This window comes from Euleptes europaea, chromosome 1, assembly GCF_029931775.1.
Source record: "Euleptes europaea isolate rEulEur1 chromosome 1, rEulEur1.hap1, whole genome shotgun sequence".
Lineage (NCBI taxonomy): Eukaryota > Metazoa > Chordata > Lepidosauria > Squamata > Sphaerodactylidae > Euleptes > Euleptes europaea.
The window spans coordinates 169,723,635-169,745,412 of record NC_079312.1 but is presented as its reverse complement, the minus strand read 5'-3'; the positions used below and the strand labels follow the sequence as shown (position 1 = coordinate 169,745,412).

At 50.2% G+C, this 21,778-nt stretch overlaps 1 protein-coding gene across 1 annotated transcript; it reads left to right on the top strand.

Annotated features, from left to right (window-relative positions):
• Positions 1-6,482: 6,482 nt before the first annotated feature.
• Positions 6,483-21,202, top strand: NAB2 (NGFI-A binding protein 2). The gene is made up of 6 exons (XM_056864058.1): positions 6,483-7,238; positions 10,889-11,022; positions 12,900-12,951; positions 15,277-15,400; positions 18,559-18,759; positions 21,050-21,202. The coding sequence occupies exons 1-6, from the start codon at positions 6,483-6,485 to the stop codon at positions 21,148-21,150; spliced, it is 1,368 nt and encodes a 455-aa protein (XP_056720036.1). The 3' UTR covers positions 21,151-21,202.
• Positions 21,203-21,778: the final 576 nt, after the last annotated feature.

The following is a 21,778-nucleotide window of genomic DNA, read 5'->3' as shown; positions in this document are numbered from 1 at the left end:
TATAGTTGCAATAGAATTGGTTGAGTTCTCATCATATTCGCTCCTGTACTGATTTTCTAGTCCCTGGAGGCCGGCCACCCCAGCGGGGAAACCAACCCGGTCCGCCGGATCAGCGGGGACTCGAACCCAGCGCTCCAGATCAGAGCCCACCGCTCCAAACCCCCGCTCTTAACCGCTGCACCACGCCGGCTCTCGCATGGGCCCTTACATCACACCCCAGGTGCAACCCCCCCCCAAAAAAGCCCCGGCCCCCTTTCCACCCGGGGGCGGCAGGCGCGCCTGGGAACGCCTTTCCCCCCCACCCAGGCGCGCCCACGCACCCGGAGCGGCGGGGGCGTCCGGGGGCGGCGTTTTCCCTCTCGCTGCGGTTGTGCTGGTTCGAGGCGGGAGCTGCGTGCCTGCCTGCCTGCCTGCCTGCCGCCCCCGGAGGCCCTCCCCCGGCCGGCCGCGGCAGCTCGGCGCCAGCTCCGTTGCCGATCCGGCGGCGTGGGAGGCGGCTCGGGGCCAGCGCCGAGGAAGAGGCGGGTCGGCTCCATCGGGAGCGGCGGGCGGACGGAGGGACGGAGGGACGGGAGACCCCCCCCTTCCCCACCCGACCTGCAGGCTCGCAGGGCCGTGCGCGCTCCGCGGTTGCGCCCTCCTGCTCCAGCCCAGCCGCGCCGGGGGATTGCAATGGCCAGCGAGTAAGTGCAAGATCTGGGCGGGTGGGGTGGGGTGGGGGCTCGAGAGGAGGGGAGGCCCCAAATGCATGCAACCCCCCCCCCTGGATTTGGGGCCGGTGGGCCTCTTGGCCCCGTTGCAGTCAAACAGGGGTTCGCTGGGAATGGGAGACCCAAGATCTCGATCCAGAAAGCAGTGGATTTGCAGCTGCTGACTCCGAGGCCCCCGATGGGCAGGAATCTCTGGAGTCCCCATTATCCTGGGGAAGAGAGCTCGGTCCCAATTCTATACCGTGATTGTTAATTGTTCTAACTTTATCTATGTTTGGTATCGGGAGGTTGTAATTTAATTTAATTGTTTAAATTTGTAATCGGTTTTAATCGATAAAGTTTGTCGTTCAGCTGGCTGTCGCCGCAATAATAAAATCAGATCCCCGTTCGAGTCCTGCCCAGGGATCCAGTGCGCAGAGCAGGCGTGTCGCTAGGCAGAAATGCCGTCCCTGGCGGTCTGGAAGCCGATTATGACCGGGGGATCTCCGGGGGACTGTCGCAGCCCCCCCCCCCGGCCCCTCCGACGAACCGGCCCGCTCGGATCGGGGCGGATCCGAGGCCCGGCCCGGCGGCGACGCCTTCCCGAGCGGGAGGGAGAAAGGTGCCGGGGCTCACGCCCCCGGACGACTGACGTTTGGCTTGCTCGAAGCGGGGCTGGCCGGGCCTGGGGTCTTAAGAGGGGGGGGGGATTCTGCACAGGCTCAGAGGCGCTCCCCTCCCTGTACCGTCTCTGCCCATGCGCCGGGGCTGATCTTCAAAACCAGACTGGTTCGAATGAAGCCTGATTTGGGGAGGGGGCGTTTGGGAGGGAGAAATGTCTGGAAAGGGGGGCCGCGTAGTGTGCCCAGATGTGTCAGTGTCTCAGGATCCCCGGCATCTCCAGTTCAAGGGAGCAGGCAAGTAGGTGATGGGAAAGACCTCTGCCGGAGACCCTGGAAGAGCCGCTGCCGGTCAGAGTAGACAATACTGACCTTGATGGACCGAGGGTCTGGTTCAGTAGAAGGCAGCTTTATGTGTTCACGTGGCTTCAAGAAATTTTGGGGAAGGGCCATGGCTCAGTGGTTAGAGCATCTGCTTGGCATGCAGGAGGTCCCAGATTCAATCCCCAGCATCTCCAGTTAAAGGGACTAGGCAAGCAGGTGATGGGAAAGACCTCCGCCTGAGACCCCGGAGAGCCGCTGCCGGTCTGAGTAGACAATACTGACTTTGATGGACCAGGGGTCTGATTCAGTATAAGGCAGCATCATACCTTGGGGAAGGGCCGTAGCTCAGTGGTAGAGCATCTGCTTGGCATGCAGGAGGTCCCAGGTTCAATCCCTGGCATTTCCAGTTAAAGGGACCAGGTGATGTGAAAGACCTCCGCCTGAGACCCTGGAGAGCCGCTGCCAGTCTGAGTAGACAATACTGACTTGGATGGACCAAGGGTCTGATTCCGTATAAGGCAGCTTCATGTGTTCATGTGTTCAATGGAGAGGTAGGGGGCAAAACCATTGCCGGGGGGAGCTTCCCTTCCCCAAATTCTTAAGCCCAGGATCAGAAAGGCTGGCGCTAACTAGGCCTGGCAGAACCTTACAGGCTTTTAATGCTTCATCCAGCAGCTGTTGGGGGGAGGAGAGTCCTGGCAGGAAGGGCGATGTGGGGAGGAATGAAGTTGTGAGCTGGCCGGTGTCTCCTCCCACGCCACCACGCATGACCTGGAGTCTCTGTTCCCTCCCCCTGCTTGTCCTTCACTGTGGCGCTCAGCTCCTCCACACCCCCGTTTCCCCCCCCCTTGCAGTGTTGTGCCAGAAATATATCTTTCCGCCTCCCACGGGGAAATACAAAGAGGCGTCAACCCCACCGCTTCTAAGGCTTGAAGTACATGAAGGGGAGGGGCTGTGGCTCAGTGGTAGAGCATCTGCTTGGCATGCAGAAGGTCCCAGGTTCAATCCCCGGCATCTCCAGTTAAAGGGACCAGGTGATGTGAAAGACCTCTGCCCGAGACCCTGGAGAGCCGCTGCCTGTCTGAGTAGACAATACTGACTTTGATGGACCAAGGGTCTGATTCAGTATAAGGCAGCTTCGTGTGTTCAAGTACTTGAAAGGCTGTCATATAGAGCTGTGGTTCCCAAAGTGGGCAGTGGGATTACCTAGGGGGGCACTAAGAGGCAAGGGGCAGCAGGGGGGCACTAAAGGTGGGCCCCTTCAACTGTGTTGTTGGGTAGGGGGCACTGGGGTTGAGTTCGTGGAACCAAGGGGGCGGTGGCCCAAAAAGTTTGGGAACCGCTGATATAGAGGATGGTGCCGAGTTGTTTTCTGTTGCCCCCAGAAGGTCGGACCAAGACTGACAGGTTGAAATTAAATCAAAAAAGTTTCCATCTAGACATTAGGAAGAATTTTCTAACAGTCTGAGCGGTTCCTCAGTGCAACAGGCTTCCTCGGGAGGTGGTAAGTGCTCCTTCCCTGGAGGTTTTTTAAGCAGAGGCTAGATGGCCATCTGTCAGCAATGCTGATTCTATTACCTTAGGCAGATCATGAGAGGGAGGGTATCCTGGCCATCTTCTGGGCATGGAGTAGGGGTCACTGTGTGTGTGTGGGGGGGAGGGGGAGGTAGTTGTGAATTTCCTGCATTGTGCCGGGGGTTGGACTAGATGACCCCGGTGGTCCCTTCCAACTCTATGATTCTATTCTAAGGCCTAGCCGAAGAGTGAGACGGTGTGTCAAACGGGGAGATAGGCAGAGCATGCCGTCTGTGGCTTGTGGAGCCTCTTGGCATGTGCCGACACATTGCATGCATGTTGGGTCAGTATCAGGCCATGCCACGGACGTGTTACAGCATGTGGCAGATTGGGTATTCTAGAGACGATCCAGGTTGCGTGTATTTGTGTGTGAAGCTCTGTTGGCTGTAGTCTAAGTTGGGGGGGTCACATGGAAGGCATACAGAAAGCCACCATTGCACATCAGAGAGAGATTGGTTGTTGTTCAGAGATTGTAGCTGAAGCTCAGGAAAGGAGGTGGTAAGCTGGCTTGGTTGTAGTAGTTAGGGTGACGTACTAGGATGTGGGAGATCTGAGCTCAAATCTCTTTTCTTCCACCAAACCTTTCCGGGTGGCATTGGGAACAAATAAAATTCCAGTGGCGCCTTAAAGACTGGCAGCATTAATTTTAATATGAGCTCTCGTGAGTGGAGGGCATGGTTTTTTACTTGGATGGTGAGGCTGCGGTGTGGCGCGGTGGCTAGAATGTTGGACTGAGACGAGGGGGTCCTGGGTTCGAATCCCCCACTCTGCCACACACCTCTCCGGGTGACCTTGGCCCACTCACGATCTCTCCGCCTCGCTCATCACCCGGGATTGTAGTGAAAATGAAATGGAAGGGGAAGCCGTGTAGCTCGGTGGGTGGGATCCAAATGTAATAGGTAGATCGTGCACAATACAGTGGGAGATTGTGGTGTGGTGTTTGTTTGTGTCACGGTGTGAAGTGACCCATCCAGGAGGAAGCACATCGTGCAGTCAGTGCAGAGGAGAGGGGAAAATAGGTTGTCTTGAGCCGGGCCTGGTTTACATTGGGAAGAATGCCATCCAGTGGGAGGCTGCATAGGTGGATCTGAATACTAAAGGGTAGCATAGTTAAAGTGCGTTTGCACACTTGTGGATTTCCCTGTGTGGACAAGACCATCCCAGATGTGAGGAAGATTAGAGTCCAGTAGCACCTTAAAGACCAACAAGATTTCAAGGGTATAAGCTTTCGAGAGTCAAAGGACCCTTCTTTGGGCATGGGGAGTGGGGGTGTGGGGGGAGATAGTTTTGAATTTCCTGCACTGTGCAGGGGGTTGGACTAGATGACCCTGGTGGTCCCTTCAACACTACGATTCTATGGTTCTTCCGATACAAAAGCTGACTCTCGAAGGTTTACTCTCTGGAAATCTTGTTGGCCTTTAAGGCGTTACTGGACTCAAATCTTGCTGTTCTCCTGCAGACCAATACGGCTACCCACCTGAAACTAAGAGGTGAATTATTATACTGTGCAATATTCAGTAATGTGTGGATGCAGCCTTAGAATGAAGGATGCAGGTAACATGCCAGTTTAATCATGGTAGATTAATCCAGAATAATTAACGTCTCAGTACTCACAATCATTAGTATTGGTTAGAACCATATGCAGAATGCCTTGTAAGGAGGGGAGTGTAGAGGAGAAAGACCACCCTTTGGAGCAGTGGACACAAACAAAGGGTACTTATTTTCACCCCAGGATCACGGACGGTACCCAGGAACCGCCTCCTCTTAAAATTCCAATTGTGCCCTCAGGTTTAAAAAAGGTTGGGGACCCCTGATTTATTTAGTTAAGCTGTTTTCTGTTTTTATCCCACCCTTCCACCAAGAAACACTCCCTTTCCCCACTCACCTTTTTTAGAGATGCATGCCCCCAAGAAACATTCTCTAGAATCATAAAGTGGGAAGGTACCACCAGGGTCATCTAGTCCAACCTCCTGCACAATGCAGGAAACTCACAGCTACCTCCCCCTAGGGTTGCCAGGTCTCTCTTTGCTATCGGTGGGAGGTTTTTGGGGCAGAGCCTGAGGAGGGCGAGTTTTGGGGAGGGACTTCACTGCCATAGAGTCCAGTTGCCAAAGCTGCCATTTTCTCCAGGGGAACTGATCGGCTGGAGGTCAGTTGTAACAGCAGGAGATCTCCAGCTAATACTTCGAGGTTGGCAACCCTACCTGCCCCCCCCCCAGTGACCCCAACTCCACGCTCTACTTCCCCCATGGGTCCTGTGTTCACTTCTGCCCTGCTCAGATACCGTTGTGGGGCAAGAGAGCTTTCGCCCAGGAGGGGTCAACAGTTCTGGTCTCGGGATCAAAAAAAAAAGGGGGGGGGCTTAATCCTAAAAAACAGAATTAAGTACCTAAAAGGTCAAGAAAGAAACATACAAGGCTAAAAGTTGAACGATTAAAAGGTTATGTCAGTGCACAAAATCTTTGTGACTATATGTGTGTTGTGTTTGCAGGATCACAATTAATCTTAAAAACTGCACAACTTGTTCCTCTGTTTAAGGCTTCCTTACAAACGAAAATTGCAGCCATACATAAAACGTCAACATCTCGAAGTCACAAAGTAGTCCTAAAGTCTGGAGTAGTTATCCAGTAGGGAGCCCCGTGGCGCAGAGTGGTAAGCTGCAGTACTGCAGTCCAAGCTCTGCCCACGACCTGAGTTCGATCCCGACAGAAGTCGGTTTCAGGTAGCCGGCTCAAGGTCGACTCAGCCTTCCATCCTTCCGAGGTCGGTAAAACGAGTACCCAGCTTGCTGGGGGTAAAGGGAAGACGACTGGGGAAGGCGCTGGCAAACCACCCCGTAAACAAAGTCTGCCTAGGAAATGTCAGGATGTGACGTAACCCCATGGGTCAGGAATGACCTGGTGCTTGCACAGGGGACCTTTACCGTTACCTTTAGTTATCCAGCATCAAAGTCTATGGTACATTCAACTTCCTCTAAATAACCTCTTCGGAAGTCGGGTGATGGGTCACATTTATAAGGTGGGTGGAGGGTTGAAGGGGTATCTTTTTGATCTCAAAAACTCGGTAATTATGGATGTATTAATAAGTATTAGATACTCTTTTGTATTATCTTTTGTTATATTTTTTCCTTTGTATTGCTTGTTATTGTATTTGTTTTTTTGTTTTATGTTTTATGTTATAAAAATTAATAAAAATTTACAAAAAAAAACCTTCCTCTAAATACACAATCAGGGGGTCACCTGACAGCTCTTGTCGCCTCCGCAGGCCGCCGGCGATGGCCCTGTGCCTGCCTCGCACGTTGGGAGAACTCCAACTGTACCGCGTCCTGCAGCGAGCCAACCTCCTCTCCTACTATGAGACCTTCATCCAGCAGGGCGGCGACGACGTGCAGCAGCTGTGCGAGGCCGGCGAAGAGGAGTTCCTGGAGATCATGGCCTTGGTCGGCATGGCCACCAAGCCCCTACACGTCCGGCGCCTCCAGAAGGCCTTGCGGGAGTGGGCGACCAACCCGGGGCTCTTCAATCAGCCGGTGCCCTCCATCCCCGTGAGCAGCATACCCCTCTTCAAGATCTCCGAGTCTGGGGGGCGCAAATCGCTCACCAACGGGCACGCCAGCCCAGGAGAGACCCTCGCCAAGGCCAGCGGCACCTCCCCTGCCAAGAGCCCCTCGGAGCCGAGAGACAAGCTCTCTCCTTTGCCAGCCATTCAGTGGGGCACCCCCGAGTCGGAGGAGGAAGGCGGGGGGTCCTCGCCCGTCGGGCACCCTTTGGCCGCGGAGCATCTGGACCCGGAGCTGGTCCAGGCCGTGTCGGAGAGCGCAGAGCGGCTTTTGCGCAGCTGCCCTCGCGGGGGCGACACCGAGCTGAGAGCCCTCATGAAGATGAACAAGAAGCTGGCCAAAGCGGTGGGGCACATCTTCCGGATGGACAGTGGGGACCCCCGCAAGGAGGAAGAGATCCGGCGCCACAGCGCCATCTATGGGCGAGGGGAAGCCCGGCGATGCGAGAGCAAGCAGCTCACGTTGCATGAGGTGAGTCAAGGGAAGGGCAGAGGTAGGGGGGTAGGGTTGCCAACCTCCAGGTACTGCTAAGTAGGAAGACAGCACGTGGCTCAAAAAACCTATGCTGGAAATAGTGAATGCTAAGTAGGAAGACAGCACGTGGCTCAATATTCAATTCAATTCAAAGCAAAACCAAGGGCTAATTTATTCAAATAAAAACATGCAAGAATAAACCGACAAACCAAAGTAAGAGGCAGAAGTGTTAACATCACACAATTCGCCTCGCAGGGCTTCAAACCGCAGCCTCGCAGGGCTTAAGGCAGCGCCTCTGAACAACCTCTGAACAAGCAAAGGGCTATATACTTCAAATGTGTTTCAATGTAGCCAAACGGCTATGACGTATAACAAGAAAAGACACAATTTCAAAGCAGCCCAAAGGCTTATGAATGTATAATCACGAAGAAAGTAACCAAAATCCTGGAAGGATCCCCCGCAAGAAATCCTGGAAGGGTCCACCGCAAGAACGTGTTTCGAATTCTTCATCAGCTTGCTGACCGAATTAACATGAGTTATGTACTTCAATGTCGCAAAACTCACAGTGATGAGAGTGTTCCCATTCTGTTGCACGAAAAGAATATAGAAATTCAATAGGGCAAAAAGCTCAGGCTCGGTAAGCATCAGCTACATTGAAACACATTTGAAGTATATAGCCCTTTGCTTGTTCAGAGGTTGTTCAGAGGTGCTGCCTTAAGCCCTGCGAGGCTGCGGTCTTAAGCCCTGCGAGGCGAATTGTGTGATGTTAACACTTCTGCCTCTTACTTTGGTTTGTTGGTTTATTCTTGCATGTTTTTATTTGAATAAATTAGCCCTTGGTTTTGCTTTGAATTGAACTGAATATTGAGCCACGTGCTGTCTTCCTACTTAGCATTCACTATTTCCAGCATAGGTTTTTTCACTTCTTAGTTTACTAACCTCCAGGTATTAGCTGCAGATCTGCTATTACAACTGATCTCCAGCCGATAGAGATCAGTTCCCCTGGAGAAAATGGCCACTTGGGCCATTGGACTGTATGGCATTCAAGTCCCTCCCCTCCCCAAACCCCGCCCGCCTCAGGCTCTGCCCCCAAACCCTCCCGCCGGTGGTGAAGAGCGACCTGGCAACCCTATCAATTGGTCAGCAAATGATAAGCAAAGGGGGGACCAGGAAACGAAGGGTCAGACTGTTCCGCTGTATCTAGGGTTGCCAGCTTCGAGTTGGGAAATACCTGGAGATTTTTGGGGCAGATCCTGAGAAGGGCGGGGTTTGGGGAGGGGAGGGACTTCAATGCCATTGAGTCCAAAATATTGTCGAAGGCTTACACGGTCAGAGTTCATTGGTTCTCGTAGGTTATCCGGGCTGTGTAACCGTGGTCTTGGAATTTTCTTTCCTGACGTTTCGCCAGCAGCTGTGGCAGGCATCTTCAGAGGAGTAACACTGAAGGACAGTGTCTCTCAGTGTCAAGGGTGTAGGAAGAGTAATATATAGTCAGAAAGGGGTTGGGTTTGAGCTGAATCATTGTCCTGCAAAAAGTAGGACAATGGTTAGCACATTACCTTTGTTACTTTTTGCAGGACAATGATTCAGCTCAAACCCAACCCCTTTCTGACTATATATTACTTTCTGACTATGTATTACTATATATTATTCTTCCTACACACTTGACACTGAGAGACACTGTCCTTCAGTGTTACTCCTCTGAAGATGCCTGCCACAGCTGCTGGCGAAACGTCAGGAAAGAAAATACCAAGACCACGGTTACACAGCCCGGATAACCTACGAGAGCCATTGAGTCCAATTGCCAAAGTGGCCATTTTCTCCAGGTGAACTGTTCTCTGTCGCCTGGAGATCGGTTGCAATAGCGGGAGATTTCCTGCTACTACCTGGAGGTTTGGAAATCAGTACAGGAGCGAGAATAATTTAAACAAAGTGCAAAAATGTTTATAAGCTACTACATAGATATAGAGACAATACAAGACAAAGTGTACACAAAAGGTCCTACAAAAGCATTATATAAATATACAAATGTACAACAGGAGTAATTTTTCAAAGTTGTCTCAAGTATGAGTACAGAGTCTTCTCTTGAAGATAAATATCATGTAGTAAGATAGAAGCCACCAGTTTATGAGGTTTGGAAATTAGCACGGGAGAAATGGTACAGAAACACACATATCCATTTCTTGGATTTATACCTGCAATTGGATATCCTAAAGGAACTGGTTATCTTTGAAATCCTGAAGAGGACTTTTGCCTCCTGATTTACACCCAAAAATTACTTCATACTTACCTTGTATCTTTGTATATATTTAGCAACTTAGTAGTTAAGATTTCATGTTGCACACTTGTTTTGTCTTTTCTATCCTTGTCACCTATTATATATTTGCTACTTTGTATCCTGTCTCTGTGTGTTTTTGTACCATTTCTCCCGTGCTAATTTCCAAACCTTATGGTACAGGCACGGAGGTGCCCTTGTTTTTGATTTACCACCTGGAGGTTGGCAACCCTAGCCGTCCGGCCGAACCCGCCATAGCAAGACAACATCGTGGTCCTTGTCACAAGGAGCTTGGCTGTTTTATCCTTTCTTGAGCAGGGGGTTATTTATTTTAAAAATGGGAGTTTTATGTACTGCGCTGCCCAAAAGAGGAAATGGCACTGCTATTTCCATCTTAAAACTAGTTCATCAAATGCCTGGGGGTTGCTAGTGTGTGTGTGTGGCAGTTATACTTGCTTGTCTCCGTTGTGTGTGTGTGTGTGTGTATGTGTGTTTTTTGTTACTCTAAGATTTTTAAAGATTAGAAGAAGGTTCCAGAAACCATGGTATGGAAGGGAACATTCAGTCTCTTCAGATCCATTTAAAAGTGAAATTCAAACTTTTCAGAAGAGGCAGTATTGTGTAGTGGTTAGAATATCGGGGTAGGATCTGGAAGACCCAGGTTCGAATCCCCACTCTGCCACGGCAGTTTGCTGAGTGACCTTGGGCCAGTCACATGTTTTCACCCTGACCTACCTCACAGGGATGTTGTGAGGAGGAAAATGGAGGAGAGGAGAACAGTATAAGCCGCTTTGGGTCCCCATTGAGGAGAAATCAAGTAAATAAACCTGAAATTGGCTGTTCCACACGGGTGGCATGCCACTCATCTGTGTAGTGTGGTGTAGTGGTTAAAAGCAGTGGTTTGGAGCGGTGGACTTTAATCTGGAGAACCGGGTTCGATTCCCTACCCCTCCACAGGAGTGTTGGACTCCAATCTGGTGAATCAGGTTGGTTACCCCACTCCTGCACTTGAAGCCAGCTGGGGGACCTTGGGCCAGTTACAGCTCTCTTAGAGCTCTCTCAGCCCCACCTACCTCTCAAGATGTCAGTTGTGGGGAGAGTAGAGGAGGGGAAGGTGATTGTAAGCTGGTTTGATTCTCCCTTAAGTGGCAGAGAAAAGTCGGCATATGAAAACCAACTCTTCTTGTTGTTCTTCTCCAGTGATGGCACAGATACTAGCCAATAAGATGCTGGTACATCCACAGCATCCATGAATTCAACAGTGCCCACTCTGTAAATCATGTTACCCTCCCAGATCTTGTTGTGGTACAGGTCCCACGGCCCATATCTCCTGCTTCCCATGATAACTCTGCTCTGCCTTCTGTCCTCCAAGCTGACCATCAACGAAGCTGCGGCCCAGTTTTGCCTGCGGGACCCTTCCCTGCTGCTCCGTCGCGTGGAGCTCTTTTCGCTGTCGCGCCAGGTGGCTCGGGAGAGCAGCTACCTAACCTCGCTGAAGGGATCCAGGTGAGAACGAGGTAACCAGGAGGCAGAGCCCCCAGGCGGCGGCGGAAAGGGCTGTACCACTTCAGCATGCTGGTGGCAGATTTCAGATTTCAATGCTCCTTTACCTTAACAAAAATCTCTTTGCAAGGATAAAACTAGCACAGCGGGGGGGGGGGGGGAATCCAACCCACCCCTCTCATTCGTCACTGTGCTGGTTTTCTCTCTGCAGGGAGAGCCAGCATGGTGTAGTGGTTAGGAGCAGTGGACTCTAATCTGGAGAACCAGGTTTGATTCCCCCGCTCCTTCATATGAGCTGTGGAGGCGAATCTGGTGAACCCGGTTGGTTTCCCCACTCCTACACGTGAAGCCAGCTGGGGGACCTTGGGCCAGTCGCAGTTCTCTCCAAACTCTCTCAGCCCCACCTACCCCACCTACCTGTTGTGGGGAGAGGAAGGGAAGGAGATTGTAAGCCAGTTTGATTTTCCTTAAAAGGTAGAGAAAGTCGGCGTATCAAAACCAACTCTTCTCCTTCTTCTTGGGGTTATGTGCTCCACACCTGCAAAGTGGAACAGCCCATCATACCCCTTCGGCATTTGACCACCTGGTTGTCACCTCCTGCTTGTGAGAAAGCAAGCCACGGTGCCCCGTTTCTCTGTTTTGTACAAACCTTCCTTCCCTTTAGGGGGCACGAGCCCTCCTTAAAGCTCAACCTAGGGTCTGTGGGGAGTGGGATTTAATGCAGGGCTGTCCAGCTGGGCTCATATTGCCCCCCTCCGTGGGTTCTAATTTCGGGCTGTGCCAGTCGTCCAAATAGTGTCTCTGTAGGCCAGGCAACAGTTGAGCCGTTGTTTACTATTGGCATGGGCCTGGGGTGTGTTCACGAGCCTGGCCTTTTCCACATCCTGCCTGGATGTTTCGTTGGCCTGCAGGCATCAAACTCCCGTTTCAGCAGGATGCCCAACAGGCAAACAAAAGGTATCCATTCTGTGTTGTCTGTGCCTGGCAGTGGTTAAGAGCGGTGGACTCTAATCTGGAGAACCGGGTTTGATTTCCCACTCCTCCACATGAGTGGCGGATGCTAATCTGGTGGACCGGGTCGGTTTCCCCACTACTACACATGAAGCCAGCTTGGTGACCTTGGGCTAGTCACAGCTCTCTCTGAACTCTCTCAGCCTCACCTACCTCACAGGGTGTCTGTTGTGGGGAGGGGAGGGGAAGGAGATTGTAAGCCGGTTTGATTCTCCCTTAAGTGGTAGAGAAAGTCGGTATATAAAAACCAACTCTTCCTCCTCCTCTTCCTCCCCCTCTTCTTCCTCCTCCTCCTCTTCTTCCTCCCCCTCCTCTCCCTCTCCCTCTTCTTCCTCCCCCTCCTCTTCCTCCTCCTCCTCTTCTTCCTCCTCCTCTTCTTCCTACTCCTCTTCCTCCCCCTCTTCTTCTTCCTCCCCCTCTTCTTCTTCCTCCTCCTCCTCTTCTTCCTCCTCCCCCTCCTCTTCCTCCCCTCCTCTTCCTCCCCTCCTCTTCCTCCCCCTCCTCTTCTTCCTCCCTTTCCTCTTCTTCCTCCCCCTCCTCTTCTTCCTCCCCCTTCTCTTTTTCCTCTTCCTCCTCCTCCTCCAACCCAGCTGCTAAGCTGGCAAAGTGGTCCTCTCCAGCACAACCCCTGCAGAGCCCTGGCATGCTAAACACTGCAGAGGGCAGGCAAAGGAAGGTTGGTTTAAACCAGATGCCAGTATCTCACGCATCACAGCACAGTTAAGGTCTTCTGGTTTGCCTAGCTCCATGTGCAAATCAAACCATGCATTGTGGCCTTGTGGATTTCCATCTGTGCCCAGGCTGGAGGGAATTTCTGGGGTGTGACACCTAGCAGGGCGCTCTGACTCCCTGGTGTCTTCTGTCTTCAGGCTGCATCCAGATGATGGTGGTGTTGGGCAAGCCAAGAGACTCAAGCAGGAGGTGAGTGTTGGAAGTATTTCTTCACACAACGCAAAGTTCAATTGGGGAACTCCCTGCCCCAGGATGTGGTGATGGCTGCTGACTTGGAAGGCTTTAAGAGGGGAGTGGACATGTTCATGGAGGAGAGAGGTATTCATGGCTACTAGTAAAAATGGATACTAGTCATGATGCATACCTATTCTCTCCATGCCTATTATATTAGGTGCTTTGGAACACAGGCAGGACTAAGCTGCTGCAGTTGTCTTGTTTGTGGGTGACTTAGAGGCACCTGATTGGCCACTGTGTGAACAGACTGCTGGACTTGATGGACCTTGGTCTGAAAGCAAAAGAAGAAGAAAAAAAGAAGCCTCTGAAAAACCAGGAAAAATGGTACAAAGTACCAGAGGTCTGGAACAATAATTCAAAAAGAAACAAAAAGTACTAAAGTGTGTGTAATTCAAAAGTTTACAAAAAATGAAAATACAAAGACTTATTATGATGAGTCACAAAAAAATCCAACCAAGACAGGATGCTGGTTTTGTTCCTGTTTCGGATCTTCATCAGTCCTGAACGACCTTGCACCAATTGGTTTAGGAGCTGGAATTTCAAAGGCTCATTCATAATATGTAGAACAGTATCACCTCAAAAGAAAAACATCTTGGCTCCTACTCAAAGGTCGATAAGATTCTCACAGACACAGTTGTTGCAAGGTCGTTCAGGGCTGATGAAGATCGGAAACAGGAACTAAGCTGGCATCCTGTCCTGTTCTTGTTGAGTGCTTTTCCCATTTCCCCCCCCCCCATTTTTCCATGGGAGCCAGCGGGGTGTAGTGGTTAAGAGTGGTGGTTAGGAGCGGTGGACTCTGATCTGGAGAACTGGGTTTGATTCCCCACTCCTCCGCATGAGTGGCGGACTCTGGTGAACCAGGTTGGTTTCCCCACTCCTACATATGAAGCCTGCTGGGTGACCCTAGGCTAGTCACAGTTCACTTACAGCTCTCTCAGCCCCACCTACCTCACAGGGTGTCTGTTGAGAGGAAGGGAAGGTGATTGAAAGCCAGTTTGAATCTTCCTTAAATGGTAGAGACAGTCGGCATATAAAAACCAACTCTTCTTCTTCTTCATTGTGTATACTTTTGGAAAGAATTGCCACATGGTGTACGTTACTGATATTTGTACTGCAATTGAGATTTGCTGGATTTTGGATCTGTTACGATGCAGCTGTGCAATTTTGTGAATCATAATAATAATCCTTTGTATTCTCACTTCCTGTAAACTTTTAAATTATATGCACTTTGGTAATTGTTCCTTTTTGAATGATTGTTCCAGACCTCTGGTAACTTTTTACCTTTCCCCCTAATACAGAATTAGAGGCAGACCCTCCCATAGCCCCTTCCAGCTGGGCTTTTCATATGTTCAGTCCATTTGCCTGGTGTGCAGCCTCAAATGAGGTCTTTAGGATTCCTAGCATCACCCCTGGCTCAGAGACAGAGAGGGGGAGAGCGAGCAACACCTCCCACTTTAGTTGGGCTCTATGTAACCTCACCTGCTAATGCAGCTGTTGTGGTGAGACTTGGAGGGGGGGTTCCTGGGCACAGCTCTGGTATGTGCCTCATAGGTCTTTTATGCATGGGCAACTTTTACTTACTTTCTCCGCCGGTCCGACTCAGTTTTTAGTTGGGGTTATGCTTGAGTTTTCTGTCCCTTAAGAGATGACCTCGCGCCCAACCCGTGCAATGTCCGGGTCTTCCCGATCCTGTTGTAACGCAATTCTTCGATCTCCCCTGAGATCAGCCTGGGTCAAATCGTCCCCATTTCCATGCATAAGCCAAAGTGTGGGAGAGGAGAGCTGGGGTGTGTGTGTGACATTTTTCTCACAGTAAGCACTACAGCTAATTACAAAGCATCGTTTTCAAGGGGCGGGGACTCAGGCGCTTCCGGATTTCTGCTGGTGATTCTGCAGTACTCCAGAAACCCCAGGATTCTCTCCAGGGCAAACAACAACATGCATAGCATTTTTAGGATTCGGGGCAGAAAAGTGTGGGTCAAGAGAGCCTCGAACCCCAGGTAAAAACCCCATGCATAAAAGACCATACAAACACCCTGCTCTACCTTGGATGAGTCGAGACAGAGGTATCCAACGAAGCTGCCACTGTCATTGGGAACACAGTGGAGGTCTGTTCCCAGGCCCATGTGGGATGTTGTCTCATCGGTCTTCGTTGGGTGGTTCTGAAACCCAATACTCAGAAGGGGCCATTTTCATCTGTGAGAAGGGAAGGGGCAGCAGCAGAAGGACAGGTATTTAAGTGGTCCGCGTCTGCCGATCTGACGTCTTCTCTTCCAGCAGGTTGCAGAGCACAGCCGGCCGGATCTTCCCTTGGTCTGTGAACCATTCCTTCCTCAGTACCGGTCCAGCATAGAGGAAGACACAGCCAGCTTGTCAGGGGAAAGCTTAGATGGACACCCACAAGGTGAGGGGGGGCCTGGCCTCTTTATTCTGCTTAGATCTTTGAGCTGCAGGGAAAAGCGAGGAAGGAGATTGTGGGGGTCAGTGCAAGTTAACGATGGGGAGGGGCTATGGCTCAGTGGGAGAGCATCTGCTTGGCATGCAGAAGGTCCCAGGTTCAATCCCTGGTATCTCCAGTTAAAGGGACTAGGCCAGTAGGTGATGTGAAAGACCTCCACCTGAGAACCCTGGAGAGCCACTGCTGGTCTGAGTAGACAATACTGTCTTTGATGGACCAAGAGTCTGATTCGATGTAAGGCAGCTTTATGTGTTCATGGGTGTTCATCTCGCAGGCTTCCATGAAAGCTGATGTGATTCACACACAAAGCACCCTCCGGTCAATTGGAGGACTTGTTTCAACTGCCCCGACCTGCTTGTTCTTTGCAAGGTGGGAACATGCTTGGACTCGTATATAATTTAGGTTCATGTTCTCCTAATGCGCTCTTCTCTGTACTTAACCCCGAGTTCCATCTGACAGAAACTTTCACCTAGAATAATTTTGCTCTGCCTGTATGTTTTGCCACTGAGTTTCATCTCGTGGGCCTCTTTTCCAGACCATTATGCCTTAAAGTAGAGGAGGTACTAGTCCAGAAGCGTGGTGCTTTCACTCCCATGTATAAATCTACTTGTTGGGTATATCCGCCTTACGTAAACTAGCTTCACTCTCGCAGCTTCTCCTCCATAGAACTGCAGTTAGGTGAAGGGGCTGTGGATCAAGATTTCCTCCTGCCTTCCAAAAATAAGCCATTCCATGATATTCAGTGGAGGCAGCACTAACCATTGTTGGTGTTAAACCACAGGAGACTAGCCAGGCTCATATCCCATATAATCATCATCCCTTTATTGGCATAAAAACGCAATACAGAAGGGTACAAAAGGAATGGAAATATTAAAAAGTGCCCTTTATAGAATAGTTAAAAGACAGTTACATCGAATAGCACTGTTTGTTGATTCTGCCATCTAATTAACTGTTTGGCGGAGCTTTTAAAACAAACTTTAAAAACTGTGCCACCGTCTCCAATATTTGGGGCGGACGATTGTTCAATAAATAGGAAATGTTAAAAGAATCTGAGACTTTCTGCCTGTTAACCAACAGGGGGCTTAAAAGTTCGTTAGGAGATTCTGTGTAGAAACTACAATAAAATAAGACATGAGCAACCGTTTCAATACAATTGTTGCCACAAGGGCAAAGCCTGGCAGACAGAGGGATTTTCCGAAATCTGCCTTTGAGTAGTGCAGATGGCAAAACATTAAATCTGGCCACCAGAGAAATGGCTCTACGTTGAGAAGGATCCCACAGGTGAGATAAGTATGGGATATCTCATATAATTGTTGCTTGGTAGTCAGTTGGGATGGTTTTCAAAGCAGAAGAAAATTTGCTATGCAACATATGCACGTGAGTGCTGTCAAGTCACAAAGGACCTATGGCGACCCCAGCAAGGTGTTTTCAAGGCAATTGACAAGCCGAGGTGGTTGGTCATTGCCTTCCTCTGCAGAGTCTTCCTTGGCAGTTTCCCATCCGAGGACTGACCCTGCTTAGCTTCCGAGATCTGATGAGATCAAGCTATGAGATGAGCCAGCGTGGTGTAGTGGTTAAGAGCGGTGGTTTGGAGCGGTGGACTCTGATCTGGAGAACCGGGTTTGATTCCCCACTCCTCCACATGAGCGGCGGAGGCTAATCTGGTGAACTGGATTTGTTTCCCTAGTCCTCCACATGATTCTCCGGATCAGAGGCCACCGCTCCAAACCACCGCTCTTAACCACTACACCACGCTGTCTGACTTAGAGAGCCCCTGCCAGTCCAAGTAGAGCCATAGGCTGCAGACCTCCTGGAAGTATACAGTCCTGAGTGAGACAGACAGTGATCTAATTCCAGAGCTGTTCTGTGCATGGCAGAGAGCTAATGCTTCCTGACACATTAAGACGCCATTACTTCTGTTCTTGTCCTGACTTGGCTGTCTGATTTTCAACCTGCCACATCTCATTTGGAACGGCGGCAACTGAACCCGCATGTTGATAAGAGGGCAGCCAAGCTCCACAAGTCTCGGCACGGAGGAGTACCGCCCAATGCTTTTTCACTCGGAGTCAGCAAAGAGATAGGGCAGCATCACATATCAGATCAAGCTTGTCGGGGAAGGAGTGGCAAAGTCTCCTGTTACACAGAAATGAAAAGCTACGAAGGTCTCAGCCGCGCAGCAGATTTGGACATGCTCTATTTTATTTATTTATTGCATTTATATTCCATTTATTTACTAGCTCCTTTGATCAAAGGCCTTGAGCTTAAATTGCATTTATATCTTGCCCTTTCCCTGTGGGGTATAAATGCTTCCAAACCAAATTTCATATGCATGGTGGTGCAAGTGATGTGCTCCCCCCATTCCCACTACAGGAGACTAGCCAGGCACGTATCCCATATAATTGTTGCTTGGTAGTCCATTGGGATGGTTTTCAAAGCAGAAGAAAATCTGCTATGCAACGTACACATGTGAGTACCCTCAAGTCACAACTGACTTATGGCTTACTTTGGCTTACTTTGTAGAGCTTACTATGAGAGAAAATCCCCCCAAACCCAATTGCTGCATAAAAAAGCATTTTAAGAACAAAAAGTGAAGTGATCTGAAAAGGGGGGGGTAGAAATCCAAGACTCGGTTTTTAAAAGCCTTTCTTCTGCTCAGAAGGCTCTCCAAGGAAGCGGGAAGCATTTGAATCCCCGCCTCTTTACACGCTGCTTTGTAATTGGCTGTGAGAGAAACCAAGCTTGCGTGCCCTGCGCTTTGCCTTATGCACAGGGATTTCACCTGGGCTGAGCTCAGGGGAGAGGAAAGAATCGGGTTAACAAAGGAACAGGAAGCCCTGGGGTTTTGTGAGGGCTGGCAGCAAGGTCATCTCTAATGGACGGGAAAACTTATGCATAACTCCCAGGAACAACCAAGACAGACCGGGAGCAAACGTGAGTGAAAGTACCCATGCGTAAACGACCTTCTAGTGAATCTCATCTTCTCATGGTCACATGAGTGGGGTGGGTGATTTGGAGAGCAATTTTGAACGCACAGTGCCGCTGCCTCAGCCACCTCAAGCAAGGAGACCCCCTTATCAATTCTTGATCTTTCACTCCCTCCGCAGCCACGGGCTCCTGTCCTCGGCTCACGCCGCCCCCCAATGCGGCCTCTGATGCGCTGTTGAGCCTCCCGCCCCACGGGCTATGGAGCCGCCACATCCTGCAGCAGACGCTGATGGACGAAGGCCTGCGATTGGCTCGGCTGGTGTCTCATGAGCGGGTGGGACGGCTCAGCCCATGCCTGCCAGGCAAGCCCCAGGGTCCAGGTGAGTAACTGTTCTTCTGTCCTGGACTGCCAGCAGAGTTTGATGGGCCGGTCTACGTCAACAAGGTGTGAATCATGGTATAGTGGTTAAGAGCGGTGGCTTGGAGTGGTGAACTCTAATCTGGAGAACTGGGTTTGATTTCCCACTCCTCCACATGAGCAGCGGATGCTAATCTGGTGAATCAGATTGGTTTCCCCACTCTTCTTCTTTTGTGATCTCACCACCCTACTTAGCTCTCCTGGGGTGTGCAGTAGGCCACTGTTTGCTTGAGACCGAGTATTGGAGTAGATGAGCATTAGCATGACTTCTGGTGAGGCAGACATTAATATTTTATGTCTGTTTTAGCGCTTCTCTTTTGGAGCTCTAAACTAAGGTTTAGAGTTGGGAGGGCAAGAAACCAAAGTTTCAAGACCACCACCACCCCTTGATTCTGAGTGCCTGGTTGCTGGTGAAAGTTGGGTGGGGCTCCGATGGAACGTGAAGGGCACCTGCCTATCATAATTTTTTGTGACAGGAAAAGGTTACCTCACATTGAACTTCCCTGTAGCCAATAGAGAATGACGGGGAACCTAAAACAGTAGACAAAAAGGAAAAGTAAGAGATTTTGGCGCTTTGGAGCTCAAAAGGGAGAAATGTACTTTGGTGCTACCTTCTTAAAGAATATCAATCTGCATGGCCAGGTTACCCACAGCTTGTGTAGCAGAGGGTTGCTTGTTGGAGTTCAGAGTTACAAACAAGCTATGCCCAGGAACAGGAAGCAGCCTGTTTCTTCCTTCTTATTTTTTTTAATAAAGTTTAATAAAAAATACAGAAATACAAAAGTAATATTACATTCAGCATTGCTGCGGGTATGATTGACATATATACATTCAGTTGGGAGGGAATTTTTCTTTTAAAATCTGGGTATTGGCCAGTCCTAGCATACGGCTAATGCCCCAGCAAGTCTCCCAGAGGCGGGATTGGGTATATCTTTTCTTTGGTGGGGGGTGCCCTTTCTCAGAAGTGTTCACGGACTCCTTGGTTGCCGTTGTGAAGTTGGGAAAGGGCACATTTGTCTTTGGGCTGTACAACAGATGTTGCTTATAGCTCTTCTTAGTAGCTCTCTGATGGTAAGGTGCAAATTCCATTTCACTGGTAGGTGATGGGCACCCTTCCAGCGGGTGAACTGGTCTAACCCTCCTGCGGGAGCCCCGTTGTCCGCACCAGGGAGTGTATCTGTGATTTATAGATTCCACCTCAGGAAGTTCTGCAGGTTTGGTCACTGCCATGGTGTGTACTCTAGAGGGGTGGGACGGCTGTACTCTAGAGGGGCAGGACTAACCCTCCTGCAGTGAGTGTGATGCCTATTTCTTCCACACTTCCACATGCATCTTCCTGCCGGTTTCTTCCCGACTCTCAGTTTCTTATTTCACAGTTTGGCCTCTCCCCAATCCCTCTTAGAGCTAACTCAAGAACATGTAAACACTCTGGTGAAGCAAAGGATATATGACATATGGAGAGACAAACAGATCTTAGGAGCTCCCCAGCTTATCTAGCTCCTTCTAGTATACGCTATTGTCTGGTCCCTGCTCAGTATTTATTTACGTTAGGCCTAAACAAGCATAGGAGAGCTTTGACCCTCGCAAGAGGATCTGCTCTACCCTCAGCAGTATCGGAGGGGAAATTTAGGAAGTGGCCAAGAGCACAGTGGGAATGCCCATGCGGTGCAGGAGAAATCAAAAATATAAACCATGTCCTTCTCAGGTATAGCTGAGGGTATTCAGCACAAGCTGAATCACCCTCTTATTCATTTAATGGCGCCCAGCTTGGAGGAAGATGAAATGAAATTTCTACGTTGGGACAGGGATGCTTGTTGTCTCAAGTTGCCAGATTCTGCTCTGCGGCAATCAAGATTCGTATGGGAAAGATTAATAAGGTTAACGTAGGGATTGGTTAACTTTAACTGGTAATTTATTGGTTTAAACTGTTTTTTTTTTTAAACTTGATATTCTTACTCTTTTATAGGTTGTAATTGGATGAGTTGTGCTGGCTATTGTATGTGTGTGTGTGTTAAGTGCTGTCAAGTCGCTTCTGACTCACAGTGACCCTATGAATCAATGTCCTCCAAAACGTCCTCTCTTTGACAGCCTTGCTCAGGTCTTGCAAACTGAGGGCTGTGGCTTCCTTTATTGAGTCAATCCATCTCTTGTTGGGTCTTCCTCTTGTCCTGCTGCCCTCAGCTTTTCCTAGCATGACTGTCTTTTCTAGTGTGCTGGCTGTTGCTGTAAATAAATTCATTCATTCATTTCAGAGTTTGGGGAAAACCTCTCCGAGCGGTGCCAGGCCCCGACAGCGCCGCTCGAGGCCAGAAGGAACAGCATCAAAGTCGAACCGGAGACCAGCCGGCAATAAGTGGCAGGTGACTCGGTGCCCGGTCACCAAGCAATAATGTGCCAACCAGCTCTACGTGTCAGAGAGACCCTTGCAAGGGGGACGGGACGGAGGGACGCACAGTTCTCCGAGCCGCCACAAGGAGGCACACTTCGCTTCATCGACTGAAGGAGAGCGACCATATTAGCACATTTCCAATCTCAAGACCCTTCACGCAATGAAGAGCCTGCTTGGCGTGGCCTTCCCCCTCTTGGCACCAAATGGAAGTGCATGGGTGGGGAACCCTGCATCCTGTGATCCTAAGAACTAAGGGGTGTCCTGGCTAGAGTGGACAGCCGTGTCCTCAGGGAGACCAAATCTCTGCTTAGTTTTGCTGGGGAGGGGAGGGGAAGGTAATGGAAGGTGAGCCACACCCAGAGTCTCTACCCTCAGGAGAGGCCTGTGACTATGATGTATACAGCCATAATTAACGAAAACACTCATATTTTATATCCTTAACTGAAAGATGTTCAGTCCCTCTACTGCACCGCCCTCAAAACCACCACCGTTCTTCCCAAAAGTGCACACAAATGCTCCCTTGCACCCCAAAAATCCTCACCACCACGCAGGGACTCTTGCGTGCTGTCCCCATAGGTGTACATACAATGCA

What these genes read in the sequence shown, in the direction of transcription:
- NAB2 (XM_056864058.1), top strand. Translation starts at nt 6,483, where the DNA reads ATGGCCCTGTGCCTGCCTCGCACGTTGGGAGAACTCCAACTGTACCGC. An exon ending in CTTAGATGGACACCCACAAG is followed by an intron (nt 15,401 to 18,558) that starts GTGAGGGGGGGC and finishes CTCCCTCCGCAG; the next exon opens with CCACGGGCTCCTGTCCTCGG. An exon ending in AGGCAAGCCCCAGGGTCCAG is followed by an intron (nt 18,760 to 21,049) that starts GTGAGTAACTGT and finishes CATTCATTTCAG; the next exon opens with AGTTTGGGGAAAACCTCTCC.